Raw genomic sequence first — 18,094 nt, forward strand, 5'->3', positions numbered from 1 at the left:
GAGTCTATTTAAACAGAATCACTACAAACTACAGCAAACAGAGTCTATTTAAACAGAATCACTACAAACTACAGCAAACAGAGTCTATTTAAACAGAATCACTACAAACTACAGCAAACAGAGTCTATTTAAACAGAGTTCCTACAAACTACAGCAAACAGAGTCTATTTAAACAGAATCACTACAAACTACAGCAAACAGAGTCTATTTAAACAGAATCACTACAAACTACAGCAAACAGAGTCTATTTAAACAGAATCACTACAAACTACAGCAAACAGAGTCTATTTAAACAGAATCACTACAAACTACAGCAAACAGAGTCTATTTAAACAGAGTTCCTACAAACTACAGCAAACAGAGTCTATTTAAACAGAGTCCCTACAAACTACAGCAAACAGAGTCTATTTAAACAGAGTCCTTACAAACGACAGCAAACAGAGTCTATTTAAACAGAGTCCCTACAAACTACGGCAAACAGAGTCTATTTAAACAGAGTCCCTACAAACTACAGCAAACAGAGTCTATTTAAACAGAGTCCTTACAAACTACAGCAAACAGAGTCTATTTAAACAGAGTCCCTACAAACTACAGCAAACAGAGTCTATTTAAACAGAGTCCCCACAAACTACAGCAAACAGAGTCTATTTAAACAGAGTCCCTACAAACTACGGCAAACAGAGTCTATTTAAACAGAGTCCCTACAAACTACAGCAAACAGAGTCTATTTAAACAGAGTCCTTACAAACTACAGCAAACAGAGTCTATTTAAAAGAGTTCCTACAAACTACAGCAAACAGAGTCTATTTAAACAGAGTCCCCACAAACTACAGCAAACAGAGTCTATTTAAACAGAATCACTACAAACTACAGCACACAGAGTCTATTTAAACAGAGTCCCTACAAACTACAGCAAACAGAGTCTATTTAAACAGAGTCCCTACAAACTACAGCAAACAGAGTCTATTGAAACAGAATCACTACAAACTACAGCAAACAGAGTCTATTTAAACAGAATCACTACAAACTACAGCAAACAGAGTCTATTTAAACAGAATCACTACAAACTACAGCAAACAGAGTCTATTTAAACAGAATCACTACAAACTACAGCAAACAGAGTCTATTTAAACAGAGTCCCTACAAACTACAGCAAACAGAGTCTATTTAAACAGAGTCCTTACAAACTACAGCAAACAGAGTCTATTTAAACAGAGTCCCTACAAACTACGGCAAACAGAGTCTATTTAAACAGAGTCCCTACAAACTACAGCAAACAGAGTCTATTTAAACAGAGTCCTTACAAACTACAGCAAACAGAGTCTATTTAAACAGAGTCCCTACAAACTACAGCAAACAGAGTCTATTTAAACAGAGTCCCCACAAACTACAGCAAACAGAGTCTATTTAAACAGAGTCCCTACAAACTACGGCAAACAGAGTCTATTTAAACAGAGTCCCTACAAACTACAGCAAACAGAGTCTATTTAAACAGAGTCCTTACAAACTACAGCAAACAGAGTCTATTTAAAAGAGTTCCTACAAACTACAGCAAACAGAGTCTATTTAAACAGAGTCCCCACAAACTACAGCAAACAGAGTCTATTTAAACAGAATCACTACAAACTACAGCACACAGAGTCTATTTAAACAGAGTCCCTACAAACTACAGCAAACAGAGTCTATTTAAACAGAGTCCCTACAAACTACAGCAAACAGAGTCTATTTAAACAGAGTCCCTACAAACTACAGCAAACAGAGTCTATTTAAACAGAGTCCTTACAAACTACAGCAAACAGAGTCTATTTAAACAGAGTCCTTACAAACTACAGCAAACAGAGTCTATTTAAACAGAGTCCTTACAAACTACAGCAAACAGAGTCTATTTAAACAGAATCACTACAAACTACAGCAAACAGAGTCTATTTAAACAGAATCACTACAAACTACAGCAAACAGAGTCTATTTAAACAGAATCACTACAAACTACAGCAAACAGAGTCTATTTAAACAGAATCACTACAAACTACAGCAAACAGAGTCTATTTAAACAGAATCACTACAAACTACAGCAAACAGAGTCTATTTAAACAGAGTCCCTACAAACTACAGCAAACAGAGTCTATTTAAACAGAGTCCCTACAAACTACAGCAAACAGAGTCTATTTAAACAGAGTCCTTACAAACTACAGCAAACAGAGTCTATTTAAACAGAGTCCCTACAAACTACGGCAAACAGAGTCTATTTAAACAGAGTCCCTACAAACTACAGCAAACAGAGTCTATTTAAACAGAGTCCTTACAAACTACAGCAAACAGAGTCTATTTAAACAGAGTCCTTACAAACTACAGCAAACAGAGTCTATTTAAACAGAGTCCCCACAAACTACAGCAAACAGAGTCTATTTAAACAGAGTCCCTACAAACTACAGCAAACAGAGTCTATTTAAACAGAGTTCCTACAAACTACAGCAAACAGAGTCTATTTAAACAGAGTCCCCACAAACTACAGCAAACAGAGTCTATTTAAACAGAGTCCCTACAAACTACAGCAAACAGAGTCTATTTAAACGGAGTTCCTACAAACTACAGCAAACAGAGTCTATTTAAACAGAGTCCCCACAAACTACAGCAAACAGAGTCTATTTAAACAGAGTCCCTACAAACTACAGCAAACAGAGTCTATTTAAACAGAGTCCCCACAAACTGCAGCAAACAGAGTCTATTTAAACAGAGTCCCTACAAACTACGGCAAACAGAGTCTATTTAAACAGAGTCCCTACAAACTACAGCAAACAGAGTCTATTTAAACAGAGTCCTTACAAACTACAGCAAACAGAGTCTATTTAAACAGAGTTCCTACAAACTACAGCAAACAGAGTCTACTTAAACAGAGTCCCCACAAACTACAGCAAACAGAGTCTATTTAAACAGAGTTCCTACAAACTACAGCAAACAGAGTCTATTTAAACAGAGTTCCTACAAACTACAGCAAACAGAGTCTATTTAAACAGAGTCCCTACAAACTACAGCAAACAGAGTCTATTTAAACAGAGTCCCGACAAACTACAGCAAACAGAGTCTATTTAAACAGAGTTCCTACAAACTACAGCAAACAGAGTCTATTTAAACAGAGTCCCTACAAACTACAGCAAACAGAGTCTATTTAAACAGAGTCCCTACAAACTACAGCAAACAGAGTCTATTTAAACAGAGTTCCTACAAACTACAGCAAACAGAGTCTTTTTAAACAGTCCCTACAAACTACAGCAAACAGAGTCTATTTAAACAGAGTCCCCACAAACTACAGCAAACAGAGTCTATTTAAACAGAGTCCCTACAAACTACAGCAAACAGAGTCTATTTAAACAGAGTTCCTACAAACTACAGCAAACAGAGTCTATTTAAACAGAGTTCCTACAAACTACAGCAAACAGAGTCTATTTAAACAGAGTCCCTACAAACTACAGCAAACAGAGTCTATTTAAACAGAGTCCCTACAAACTACAGCAAACAGAGTCTATTTAAACAGAGTTCCTACAAACTACAGCAAACAGAGTCTATTTAAACAGAGTTCCTACAAACTACAGCAAACAGAGTCTATTTAAACAGAATCCCCACAAACTCCAGCAAACAGAGTCTATTTAAACAGAGTCCCTACAAACTACAGCAAACAGAGTCTATTTAAACAGAGTCCTTACAAACTACAGCAAACAGAGTCTATTTAAACAGAGTCCTTACAAACTACAGCAAACAGAGTCTATTTAAACAGAGTCCCTACAAACTACAGCAAACAGAGTCTATTTAAACAGAGTCCCTACAAACTACAGCAAACAGAGTCTATTTAAACAGAATCCCCACAAACTACAGCAAACAGAGTCTATTTAAACAGAGTCCCTACAAACTACAGCAAACAGAGTCTATTTAAACAGAATCCCCACAAACTACAGCAAACAGAGTCTATTTAAACAGAGTCCTTACAAACTACAGCAAACAGAGTCTATTTAAACAGAGTCCTTACAAACTACAGCAAACAGAGTCTATTTAAACAGAGTCCTTACAAACTACAGCAAACAGAGTCTATTTAAACAGAGTCCCTACAAACTACAGCAAACAGAGTCTATTTAAACAGAATCACTACAAACTACAGCAAACAGAGTCTATTTAAACAGAGTCCCTACAAACTACAGCAAACAGAGTCTATTTAAACAGAGTCCCTACAAACTACAGCAAACAGAGTCTATTTAAACAGAGTCCCTACAAACTACAGCAAACAGAGTCTATTTAAACAGAGTCCCTACAAACTACAGCAAACAGAGTCTATTTAAACAGAATCCCCACAAACTACAGCAAACAGAGTCTATTTAAACAGAGTCCCTACAAACTACAGCAAACAGAGTCTATTTAAACAGAGTCCTTACAAACTACAGCAAACAGAGTCTATTTAAACAGAATCACTACAAACTACAGCAAACAGAGTCTATTTAAACAGAGTCCCTACAAACTACAGCAAACAGAGTCTATTTAAACAGAATCCCCACAAACTACAGCAAACAGAGTCTATTTAAACAGAGTCCCTACAAACTACAGCAAACAGAGTCTATTTAAACAGAGTCCTTACAAACTACAGCAAACAGAGTCTATTTAAACAGAATCACTACAAACTACAGCAAACAGAGTCTATTTAAACAGAGTCCCTACAAACTACAGCAAACAGAGTCTATTTAAACAGAGTCCCCACAAACTACAGCAAACAGAGTCTATTTAAACAGTCCCTACAAACTACAGCAAACAGAGTCTATTTAAACAGAGTCCCTACAAACTACAGCAAACAGAGTCTATTTAAACAGAGTCCCTACAAACTACAGCAAACAGAGTCTATTTAAACAGAGTCCCTACAAACTACAGCAAACAGAGTCTATTTAAACAGTCCCTACAAACTACAGCAAACAGAGTCTATTTAAACAGAATCCCTACAAACTACAGCAAACAGAGTCTATTTAAACAGTCCCTACAAACTACAGCAAACAGAGTCTATTTAAACAGAATCCCTACAAACTACAGCAAACAGAGTCTATTTAAACAGTCCCTACAAACTACAGCAAACAGAGTCTATTTAAACAGAGTCCCTACAAACTACAGCAAACAGAGTCTATTTAAACAGAGTCCCTACAAACTACAGCACACAGAGTCTATTTAAACAGAGTCCCTACAAACCACAACAAACTAAGTCCATTTAATAAAAGTCCTTACAAACGACAGCAAACAGAGTCTGAGTGACCCTGGCAGAACCCAAACTGAGCGTCACTGAGCAGGTTATTGCTGAGCAAGTGCCGCTTGATAGCACTGTCGACGACACCTTCCATCACTTTACTGATGATCGAGAGTAGACTGATGGGGCAGTAATTAGCCGTCTTGGATTTGGCCTGCTTTTTGTGGACAGGACATACCTGGTCAATTTTCCACATTGTCGGGTAAATACCAGTGTTGTAGCTGGAACTCCCTAACAGCACTGTGGGTGTACCCACACTAGATGGACTGCAGCGGTTCAAGAAGGCAGCTCACCACCACCTTCTCAAGGGCAATTAGGGATGGGCAATAAATGCTGGCCTGGCCAGCGACGCCCACATCCCATGAAATGGCTTAAAAGATGTCTACAGAGTCTATTTAAAGTCCCCACAAACTACAGCAAAATGGAGCCTCTATGGGCTATAGCAAACAGTCTACAGAGTCTATATGAAGAGTCCCTACAAACTACAGCAAACTAGAGTCTATTCAAATGTATAAAAGCAAAATACTGCAGATGCTGGAAATCTGAAATAAAAACAGAAAGTGCTGGAAATACTCAGGAGGTCTGGCAGCATCTGTGGAGAGAGAAGCAGAGTTAACGTTTCAGGTCTGTGACCTTTCATCAAAACTGGCAAAGGTTAGAAAAGTATTAGGCTTTAAGCAAGTGGGGGTGAGGGGGCAGTGTGGTTGGTGGGGAAGAGAACAAAAGGGGAGGTGTGTGATCGGGCAGAGGACAGGAGAGATTAAATAACAAAGCTGTCCTGGGACAAAGGCCAAGAGGGTGTCAATGCCTGTGGTGAAGACAAAGCATTAGTCCAGAGAGAGTTAGGGATGAGTAATGAGCAGCTCTGTCCACATGAGAAAACAGGCACATGGTTAAAAAAAAACAAAATGATAAAAAAAATAGAGAAAAAAGGCCAGTCATGCTCTAAAATTGTTGAACTCAAGGTTGAGTCCACAAAGCTGTAGAGTGCCTAATCGAAGGAGATGTTCCGCAAAGCGGTCACCCAGTCTGCGCTTGGTCTCCCCAATGTAGAGGAGACCGCATTGTGAGCAGCGAATACAGTATACTACATTGAAAGAAGTACAAGTAAATCGCTGCTTCACCTGAAAGGAGTGTTTGGGGCCCTGGATAGTGAGGAGAGAGGAGGTAAATGGGCAGGTATTACACCTCCTGCGATTGCAGGGGAAGGAGCCTTGGGAAGAGGACGAGGTGGTGGGGGTAATGGAGGAGTGGACCAGGGTGTCGCGGAGGGAACGATCCCTTCGGAATACTGGCAGGGGAGGGGAAAGGAAGATGCGTTTGGTAGTGGCATCACGTTGGAGGTGACGGGAATGGCGGAGGATGATCCTTTGGATATGGAGGCTGGTGGGGTGGAAAGTGAGGACAAGGGGAACCCTGTCACGGTTCTGGGAGGGAGTGGGAGGGGTGAGTGCAGAAATGCGGGAAATGGGTCAGACATGGTTGAGGGCCCCGTCAACCACAGTGCAGGGGGGGGATTCCTCATTTAAGGAAAAAGGAAGACATAGCAGAAACGCTGTTGTGGAAGGTTGCATCATCAGAGCAGATGTGTCGGAGACGGAGAAACTGGGAGAATAGAATTGAGTCCTTACAGGAAACAGGGTGTGAAGAAGTGTAGTCGAGGTAGCTGTGGGAGTCGGTGGGCTTATAATGAATATTAGTGGTCAGCCTATCCCCAGAGATGGAGACAGAGAAGTCGAGGAAGGGAAGGGAAGTGTCAGAGATGGACCATGTAAAGGTGAGAGAAGGATGGAAATTGGAAACAAAATTGATGAAGTTTTCCAGTTCGGGGCGAGAGCAGGAAACGGCACCGATACAGTCATCAATGTACCGGAAAAAGAAGTGGGGGGGGGGTGGGTCCTGAGTTGGACTGGAACAAGGAATGTTTGACATATCCCACAAAAAGACAGGCATAACTAGGACCCATGCCGGTACCCACAGCAACGCCTTGCACTTTAAGGAAGTGAGTGGAGTTGGAGGAGAAGTTGTTCAATGTGAGGACAAGTTCAGCCAGGAGGGTGGTGGTGGATGGGGACCGGTTGGGCCTCTGTTCAAGGAAGAAGTGGAGAGCCCTCAGACCGTCCTGGTGGGGGATGGAGGTGTAGAGAGATTGGATGTCCATAGTGAAGAGGAGGCAGTTAGGGCCCGGAAACTGGAAAATTTTTAATTTGAATGGAGCCTCTTTGAACTATAGCAAACAGTCTACAGAGTCTATTTAAACAGAGTCCCGATGAACTATAGCAAACAGAACTCATGACTGCAACTACATCTCCCGATAAAAGCAGGATGATTTCTCCAGCAAAATGCCGTCAGTGGAGAATAGTTACAGAATACAAATGATATGAAATCAACTCTGGTCACTGACAGCAGTGCAGTCTCCAGGCATGATTGGTGAAGGGAATTACCTGATTGTCCTCACTCAGGTTGGGACCCAAGGTGAGGGACTCCCAAACACTTCCCACCCCCACTCACCCACCCCCCCCCCCCGGCGGACGTGACCGTGAAGTTAACGAGAACCTCTTGCGTGTGTTTTTTTTTTTTGGAATCCGCAGGTCCACGTTGTGATCGTGCCTGTGAGCCCGGCCGCTGGGGTCGGAACTGTGCCTCGGAATGTCACTGTCAGAACGGAGCGCAGTGCCTCCGGGAGAATGGTACCTGCCTGTGCGCCCCGGGATACAGGGGCACGAGCTGCCAACGCCGTGAGTAAACATGGATACCAACATTTGTATAGCGCCTTTAACAGTGTAACCCCTCCCCCAGTGATAGCTCCGCCCTAGTGATAGCTCCTCCCCTGTGATAGCTCCTCCCCCTGGTGATAGTTCCACCCCGGGACATTGCCAATTGTCTCCTCGCCCATATTAACCTCCACCATTAAGGCCTGATACAGTTGTAAGCTCCCATCACCAGTGTCAGAAACTTGAAGTCAGCCTGACCCCAAAAGGACTGTGCCTACCATCCCTGAAGGAAGCTAATGGTATGGCCTGCATTTCTGTCATGCCTCTGACATCCTCAGGATATCCCAGAGTGCTACAGAGCCAATGAATTACTCCAGATGTATTGCTAGCTATTGTTCCGGGGAGGGGGGGGGGGGTAGAATGTGGCACAGCAAGATCCCACAGAGCTATCTGCCATTAGTGGCCGTGAGATCTTTTCCATTTACCCGAGAGGGCAGACAGGGCCTCAATTTAAGGCCTCATCCGAAAGGTGGCAGCCCTGGCACTGCAGCACCCACTCAGTGCTGGCACTAGGAGCGTCAGCCTGGAGTATGGGGCTCAAGTCCCCGGAGTGGGGGCTCCAACCCACAACCTTCTGACCCAGGGTTCAGAGTGCGACCCACTGATGGTCCACACCCTCCCCCCATGTATTAAGACAAGCTGACTGTTCGGTACTTTGCACTGACTTCCTCTAATATTAACTCTTCATCCTTGCTTGCGTGCCCTCCAGGCTACTATGGATATCAGTGCAGTCAAGAGTGTCCCAAATTTGTCCACACCAATAGCCATTGCCATCATGTCAGTGGGCGCTGTAACTGTACCCCAGGCTTCAGCGGCCTGCTTTGTAACCAAGGTAACCTGCCCCTGGGGCAATCTTTCCTCCTTCTCCACCTCCCAGAGGCATTAGGGACCAGCTGCTCCCCATTACCTCACCCAGGGGCCCATTATTCCCATAAAACAAAACTGCCTATTTCTACCGCCGTAACATTGCCTGACCCCAACTGGACTTTGTGGAGTAGGGGGAAGGAACCCCAACCCCCACGGACACTAGTACTGTGAATGAGAGCCAAACCTCAACACAAAGCACACAGAGGCAGGCTGCATTCCGATGGGTCAATTTACAAACATCCCAACATCACAACAGAACTGATACTGTCAAAGGACTGGAATTTGGGACATTATCATAACAGGACAGGAGAGAAACCTTTGTCGTGTATATCAGCTTTGGAGCCTGGAATACCTCACCTCGGTGGAGTTCATTGTTCTCGGTCAGGGAAATCACATCAGCACTAAATGGATGTGTCTGGACCAAGGCAGGTAATAGAGGAAAGAGATTAAAAGGTGCTAAGTGCTGACCATCCAGCAGAATGGCTTCAGGAGATGTGATTATGATATTTCGATAAGGATCATCATAAAAAGGACAAGATCGAGGGGTTTGGCGCTGCAGTTGAGGAGGAGGGTCAGGAATGGTCAACCTGGCTCATGGACCTACAATTCTCACTGGAAGGACCAATCACATGGAGGATTGTAAGTTCTCAGCCAAATCCAAAGGGTCTTTGAGGCCGAGAGTTTTAAAACAATTTTAAGTGTAGCTGCCAAATCCTGGGAGGGTTTTGGGTTTTGAATTGAGTGAATCTGGGGCAGAAACGTGGGGTTTTGCCTGTGGTCTTTTTTTTCGAAAAGGTTTATTTTATAAGTCGCGGTGACTTGTGTGTTTGAGTGAGCGCCGAGGGTGAAATCGTGGAGGGATTTAAATCGGACTATCCTATCCACATGTCGTGTGGCGTCCCTTAAATTAGTTTAGAGGTCTTTGTCACAGGGTGTTAGGAGGGTTTTTGTGGTTTTTTTTTAAACAAACAAATTTGTGGTTCGGCCTAACCCTGTGTCGTGTGCAATTTTGTTTTTGTAATTCCCAAAGAACTGTAGTAAGGGGTGGGGGGATGGGAACGGAACCTCTTATGGAATTGGCGACCGCAGCAGGACTTTAGGTTAAGAACAAATTTATAATTATGGACAGGGTCATAGGCAAGAAATCCTCAGTGGAGGATAGGGTATCTCAGTCTGTGTCTGAACCATGGGTGCTGGAACTGATGCATTCTGACAGTCTCCAGGAGAGGGCAGCAGAGTGGACAGATAGCAGTAAGTGCAAGAAATCAAAAGGAAAAGCAATTTGGCGCGGCAAGTTCTGGAGCAGAGGTCTTCAGTACTATTGCCGGAATATTGTCAGGGCCCATAGCCTTTGCAGTATCCAGTGCCTTCAGTCGTTTCTTGATATCACGCGGAGTGAATCGAATTGGCCGAAGTCTGGGGACTTCAGGAGGAGGCTGAGATGTATCATCAACTCGGCACTTCTGGCTGAAGATTGTTGCAAATGCTTCAGCCTTATCCTTCGCACTGATGTGCTGGGCTCCCCCATCATTGAGGATGGGGATATTTGTGCAGCCACCTCCTCCAGTGAGTTGTTTAATTGTCCACCACCATTCATGACTGGATGTGGCAGGACTGCAGAGCTTAGATCTGATCCGTTGGTTATGGGATCGCTTAGCTCTGTCTATCGCGTGCTGCTTACGCAGTTTGGCACGCAGATAGTCCTGTGTTGTAGCTTCACCAGGTTAACACCTCATTTCGAGGTATGCCTGGTGCTGCTCCTGGCATGCCCTCCTGCACTCTACATTGAACCAGGGTTGATCTCCCGCTTGATGGTAATGGTGGAGTGGGGGGTATGCCGGGCCATGAGGTTACAGATTGTGGTTGAGTACAATTCTGCTGCTGCTGATGGCCCACAGCGCCTCATGGATGCCCAGTTTTGCATTGCTAGATCTGTATATCCCATTTAGCACGGTGATAGTGCCACACAACACGATGGACGGTATCCTCAATGTGAAGGCAGGACCTCATCTCCACAAGGACTGTGCGGTGGTCACTCCTACCAATACTATCATGGACAGATGCATCTGCAGCAGACCGATTGGTGAGGACAAGGTCAAGTTTGTTTTCCGCTCTTGTTTGTTCCCTCACCACCTGCCGCAGACCCAGTCTAGCAGCTATGTCTTTTAGGACTTGGCCAGCTCGGTCAGTAGTGGTGCTACTGAGCCACTCTTGGTGATGGACATTGAAGTCCCCCACCCCCAGAGTACATTCTGCCCCCTTGTCACCCTCAGTGCTTCCTCCAAGTGCTGTTCAACATGGAGGAGTACTGACTCATCAGCTGAGGGAGGGCGGTAGGTGGTAATCAGCAGGAGGTTCCCTTGTCCATGTTTGATCTGATGCCATGAGACTTCATGGGGTTCGATGTCGATGTTGAGGACTCAGCAGGGCAACTCCCTCCCTACTGTATACCACTGTCCCACCACCTCTGGTGGGACAGGACATACCCGGGGATGGTGATGGCAGTGTCTGGGACATTGTCTGTCAGGTATGATTCCATGATTCATTAGCTTCTAATTCCAGATTTATCAGTTGAATTCATATTCCACCTTCTGCTGTGGTGGGATTTGAACCCCTGTCCCCAGAGCAATACCTGGTTACTAGTCTAGTGACAATACCACTACGCCACCCTTCCGAAGAAGGGTCACTGACCCCGAAACGTTAACTCAGCTTCTCTTTCCACAGATGCTGCCAGACCTGCTGAGTGGTTCCAGCATTTCTTGTTTTTATTTCAGATTTCCAGCATTTTGCTTTTATTTTTGCGTTTAAATCTAATTGCGCTGTGCTCTTGTGCTGGGAGAGAGAGAGAGAGAGAGTGACTCATGTCCCGGATTTCTCTGAGTTTGGCAGCCAAGTGTCTGTGTCACTTAAAAGTTGTTTAACCCCTTGTGGTCTGTTTTTGTGCGGGATTTTAAAACAGTTGGTGGTTTAATGAGTTTTTTAATGGATGTAAGTGAGAAAGAAGTTATTATGACATGTAAAATAAAACCGATTGTTTCATTGTTCTGAGAGATATAGGGGGTTCTCTCCCATGCTGTGTGAGGCTGCAGTTTTGTGAGGAAGGACAGGGACTGGTCATCTCATGTCCAAGCCAACAATCGACATTGGTAATGACCAGCCGTGTGGGTGATTGTCGGTTTTTCAGTCAAGTCTTGAAGGGGTTTGTACTGTGTCTCTGAACGGACGGAGGGCATTCTGAAGGGGGAGGGTGAACAGCCAGAGGTTGTGGTACACATCGGTACAAACGACATAGGCAGGGAGAGTGACGAGGTCCTGCAGGGGGAGTTCAGGGAGTTAGGTAGTAAGTTTAAAAAACAGGACCTCTAGGGTTGTAATCTCGGGATTACTCCCTGTGCCACGTGCCAGTGAGGCTAGAAATAGGAAGATAGTGCAGCTAAACACGTGGCTGAGCAGCTGGTGTAGAAGGGAGGGTTTCAGATATCTGGACCATTGGGCTCTCTTCAGGGACAGATGGGACCTGTACAAGAAGGACGGGTTGCATCTAAACTGGAGGGGCACTAATATCCTGGCTGCAAGGTTTGCTAGCGTCACTCGGGAGGGTTTAAACTAGTGTGGCAGGGGGGTGGGAACCAGAGCAGTAGGACAGCAAGTGAAATAAATGAGGGGGAACTAGTAAATAAGGCCAGTAGGACTAAGAGGAAGAGCAGGCAGGGAGATGTTGCTGAGCACAGCGGGACTGGTGGTCTGAAGTGCATTTGTTTCAATGCAAGAAGTATAACAGGTAAGGCAGATGAACTTAGAGCTTGGATTAGTACTTGGGACTATGATGTTGTTGCTATTACAGAGACTTGGTTGAGGGAAGGGCAGGACTGGCAGCTAAATGTTCCAGGCTTTAGAAGCTTCAGGCGGGATAGAGGGGGATGTAAAAGGGGTGGGGGGAGTTGCATTACTGGTTAAGGAGAATATCACAGCTGTACTGCGGGAGGACACCTCAGAGGGGTCATGCAGCGAGGCAATATGGGTGGAGCTCAGGAATAGGAAGGGTGCAGTCACGATGTTGGGGGTTTACTACAGGCCTCCCAACAGCCAGCGGGAGGTAGAGGAGCAGATATGTAGACAGATTTTGGAAAGATGTAAAGGTAGGTAACAGAGGGTAACAGTGGATGGGTGTTTTTCTGAATGGAGGGATGTGACTAGTGGTGTTCCGCAGGGATCAGTGCTGGGACCTTTGCTCTTTGTAGTATATATAAATGATTTGAAGGAAAATGTAGCTGGTCTGATTAGTAAGTTTGCGGACGACACAAAGGTTGGTGGAGTTGCGGATAGTGATGAGGATTGTCAGAGGATACAGCAGGATATAGATCGGTTGGAAACTTGGGCGGAGAAATGGCAGATGGAGTTTAATCCGGACAAATGTGAGGTAATGCATTTTGGAAGGTCCAATGCAGGTGGGAGGTATACAGTAAATGGCAGAACCCTCAGGAGTATTGACAGACAGAGAGATCTGGGCGTACAGGTCCACAGGTCACTGAAAGTGGCAACGCAGGTGGATAAGGTAGTCAAGAAGGCATACGGCATGCTTGCCTTCATCGGTCGGGGCATAGAGTATAAAAATTGGCAAGTCATGTTGCAGCTGTATAGAACCTTAGTTAGGCCACACTTAGAATATTGCGTGCAATTCTGGTCGCCACACTACCAGAAGGACGTGGAGGCTTTGGAGAGGGTACAGAGGAGGTTTACCAGGATGTTGCCTGGTCTGGAGGGCATTAGCTATGAGGAGAGGTTGGATAAACTCGGATTGTTTTCACTGGAACGACGGAGGTGGAGGGGCGACATGATAGAGGTTTACAAAGTTATGAGCGGCATGGACAGAGTGGATAGTCAGAAGCTTTTTCCCAGGGTGGAAGAATCAGTTACCAGGGGACATAGTTACGAGGGGCAAAGTTTAGAGGGGATGTGCGAGGCAAGTTTTTTACACAGAGGGTGGTGAGTGCCTGGAACTTGCTGCCAGGGGAGGTGGTGGAAGCAGATACGATAGCGACGTTTAAGAGACATCTTGACAAATATATGAATAGGAAGGGAATAGAGGGATATGGGCCCCGGAAGTGCAGATTGTGTTAGTTTAGGCAGGCATCAAGATCGATGCAGGCTTGGAGGGCCGAATGGCCTGTTCCTGTGCTGTACTGTTCTTTGTTCTTTGTGGGGGGCTGCAGTCGGGAAGGAGGATCAGGAACATTGAACCTGGCTCATGGACCTACAATTCTCACCTGAAGGACCAATCACAAGGAGAATTGTAAGTTCTCAGCCAAATCCAAGGGGTATTTGGGGCTGAGAGTTTTAAACCAATTTTAAGTGTAGCTGCCAAATCCTGAGAGGGTTTGGGGTTTGAATTGAGTGAATTTGGGGCAGATAGGTGGGGTTTTGCCTGTGGTTTTGTTCGAAAAGGTTTATTTTATAAGTCGTGGTGACTTGTGTGTTTGAGTGAGGGCCGAGGGTGAAATCATGGAGGGATTTAAATCGGACTAACCAATCCAGGTGTTGTGTGGCGTCCTTTAAGTTGGTTTAGAGTTCTTTGTCACAGGGTGTTAGGAGGGTTTTTGTGGTTTTTTTTAAACAAACAGATTTGTGCTTCGGCCTAACCCTGTGTCGTGTGCAATTTTGTTTTTGTAATTCCCAAAGTCCAAGAAATGTAGTAAGGGGGGAGGGGGATGGGAACGGAATCTCTTCCAGAATCGGCGACTGAGGCCCGATTTAAATCCCTCCATGATTTCACCCTCGGCGCTCACTCAAACACACGAGTCAACACGACTTATAAAATAAACCTTTTCGGGAAAAAAAACACAGGCAAAACCCCACGTATCTGCCCCAAATTCACTCAATTCAAAACCCGAACCCCTCCCAGGATTTGGTTGCTACACTTAAAATTGTTTTAAAACTTTCGGCCCCAGATACCCCTTGGATTTGGCTGAGAACCTACAATCCTCCACGCGGTTTGTCCTTCAGGTGAGAATTGTAGGTCCATGAGCCGGGTTGACCGTTCCTGACCCTCCTTCTCAACTGCAGTGCCAAACCCTTCGATCTTGTCCTCTTTAGGATGAGCCTTATCGAAATATCATAATCACATCTCCTGAAGCCATTCTGCTGGATGGTCATCACTTAGCACCTTTTAATCTCTTTCCTCTATTACCTGCCTTGGTCCAGACAGATCTGTCTGGTGCTGATGTGATTTCCCTGACCGAGAACAATGAACTCCACCGAGGTGAGGTATTCCAGGCTCCAAAGCTGACATACACGACAACGGTTTCTCTCCTGTCCTGACAGGAGTGAATGCTGTGCTCTGGGGCTGGTTAGTTGCAACAATAGCCTCCCCGATTACTTAACATGATGGCAGTTATACTGTGTCACTGTTATGATAATGTCCCAAATTCCAGTCCTTTGACAGTATCAGTTCTGTTGTGATGTTGGGATGTTTGTAAATTGACCCATCGGAATGCAGCCTGCCTCTGTGTGCTTTGTGTTGAGGTTTGGCTCTCATTCACAGTACTAGTGTCCGTGGGGGTTGGGCTTCCTTCCCCCTACTCCACAAAGTCCAGTTGGGGGAGGGGGAAGGAATTCCGATCCTACATTTCCCCCTTTTAATATCTCTTTTATACTAGAGATTTTACTTCCGGTGAATCTTCTGTCGTGATGAGTGTATTGTCGGTTCCAGACAAATCACTATCACATCGGAATCCATGATCAAAACCCCTTCTTAACCATTTTCCCATGTTTTTTCGTTTCTGTTTATATGACTATCTTAACACATATTATGTAATACTCATTAGTACAATCACCAACACATGCGAAGCGATTCGAATCCAGAAGGGAATTTCAATATTGAAACCAATATCCCCCACCAGGGTGGGGGAGACTATTTCCCAAATATCATCCCCCGTGTCTCTGTTCCTCTGTTCAATAGTGCTTTAGAGACAGTTCCACCTCCTTCACCAATTTCGTGGGTTGCTCGGGCAGGGATGGAATATCAGATCCAAAATGGGCTATGTATTCTTGGAGGTTTGGGAGGGCACTGCCTACGGTGAGGTTCACCGAGGTATGATCCCAGATAGGGATCATCTTTTCCTGCAATATCTAAACCTCCATCGGGGGCTTAAAACAGAAGGTTGGGTCCAGGATGGGGCACCAGGTGTCATTGTGTGTCCTCTACTGGTAGTGGCACAGTAGGTTTTGTTACTCTCATATGCAACCTGTGGAGGGACATGGTCCTGAGCCATCACCTCCATAGTACAGTTGATGGGCTGTGTACTTTCGGACTCAAATCTACATACTGGTCGGTCGAATTCATTTAGGTGATATGGACACAGCACTTCATGTGCGCCTGTTCCCCGACACCCCTTCAGACCAGTGCCAGTCATAAGAGTTCCCCCACTTAGTCACATAAACCCCTTGCTCTTCCTTCCACCACTTGTTCCAACACTATTTCACAGCCCCCTTTATCCCCGTAATCCATCTGTGTTGTGTCGTTCCCCAATCTTTTCCGATACCCGAATTCATCGCCCTTCGCATTGCCCTGTGAGGGGGTCTTCAGACTTCGGTTATGTACAAATTTACACTACCTTGCCGCGTCCCCTTTTTGTTTTTCCCAGGTTGGAACCTTCTTGTGGTTCGGGTGCGGCGTGTGAGGAGGTGTCCAGGACACCCGACTACTCCTTCCTACCGCCCAGCTCACTGGATCTTGCCTTTAAACAAAGGAAACTCCCTTTTTCAAAATTAAAACCCTTATTATTAAAAAACATTTTTTTCCAAATAGTCTTATTTCACCCTTAAATTTCCTTTTGGCAAATGATCCTTTGTTCTTCCCGCAGTCTGAGCTGAAAACACACAGTTTGAGCATGTTTTTTTTTTCCCAATCTCTAACTCGCACGTGTGAATTTCTGTCCGGAATAAAATCCCCACATGTTTAACGAAACGAAATTTTGATTAGAAGTTCCAACTCGAATTTATAACTTGGGACATATGCTTACTTCCACTCGTGTCCCCCTTTAACAAGGTCACAATTCCCACTGTGAAATTCCCTTTAATCCAAAAGTAGGAAAACCTAAGAGTACAAAATCACAATTTCAAAAAACAAACTTAAAATATACATCCTCCACACAAAACCTTTATTACGCACACACACGCACACATTCTCTCACTGGAAGCTTCCCACTTGCATTCTCCATGTGCACACTTTAAACTTTATCAACTTAAATCAATTAACATAGCACATGTTTTACAAAGAAACAAAAGAAAATAACTTAAATTCTGGGTTCTTTCTTCAAGGTCTCCTTTGAAGCAACTCTTAAGTAGGAACTCGAGAAAAAGGTGAATTTTCACAGTACTACTTCAGGCAAAATTCAAACCTCACTGCAGCCTCACACGGCATGGGAGCGAACCTACCCCTGCCTCAGCTCATCCGCTGCGGAAACCCTCATCCCTGCCTTTGTTACCTCCAGACTCCGACTATTCCAGTGGTCCCCTGGCCGGCCTCCATAAACGTCAGCTCATCCAAAACTCTGCTTTCCTGTATCCTCACCCACACCCGAGTCCCGTTCACCCCTCACCCACCTGTACCCGCTGGCCTACACTGACTGCCAGTCTGGCAACGCCTCCATTTTAGAATTCTCATCCTTGTTTTCAAATCCCTCCACGGCCTCCTCGCCCCCCCCCCCCCTATCTCTGTCACTTCCTCCATTACTACAACTCTCTGAGATCTCTACACTCCTCCAATTCCGCCCTCTCGCCCATTCCCCCGATTCCCATCGCTCCACCATTGGCGGCCGTGCCTTCAGCTGCCTGGGAGCTCTGGAATTCTCTCCCTAAACCTCTCTATCTCTCTCTCTCTCTCCTTCTTTAAGACGCTCCTTAAAACCGACCTCTTTGACCAAACTTTTGGTCGCCCGTCCCCTAATATCTCCTTATGTGGCTCAGGGTCAAATTTTGTTTGATACTTTATTTGATAAATCTTCGCTGAAACGCCCTGGGACGTTTCACTAAGTGCTATACAAATGCAAGTTCATGTTGTTTATTAGTCTAACTCTGTCTCTCTTTCTCTCCCATTCTCTTCCTCTCTCTCTGTTTCTCTGTTGCTCCCTCTCTCTCTCTACCTCTTTGTCTATCTCTTGTTCTGTCTCTCTCAATGTCT

General features: G+C 44.8%; 1 protein-coding gene across 6 annotated transcripts in view; it reads left to right on the top strand.

The window, feature by feature from the left end:
• Positions 1-18,094, top strand: part of LOC137356788 (multiple epidermal growth factor-like domains protein 10) — a 128,203-nt gene that overhangs the window by 89,687 nt on the left and 20,422 nt on the right. For all 6 annotated transcript variants that reach the window (XM_068022555.1, XM_068022554.1, XM_068022549.1 and 3 more), the window contains exon 15: positions 7,864-8,010. In XM_068022555.1, coding sequence (XP_067878656.1) covers positions 7,864-8,010 — 147 coding nt within the window. The remainder of the gene's footprint in view (positions 1-7,863; positions 8,011-18,094) is intronic.

Source organism: Heterodontus francisci, chromosome 46, assembly GCF_036365525.1.
Source record: "Heterodontus francisci isolate sHetFra1 chromosome 46, sHetFra1.hap1, whole genome shotgun sequence".
NCBI classification, from domain to species: domain Eukaryota; kingdom Metazoa; phylum Chordata; class Chondrichthyes; order Heterodontiformes; family Heterodontidae; genus Heterodontus; species Heterodontus francisci.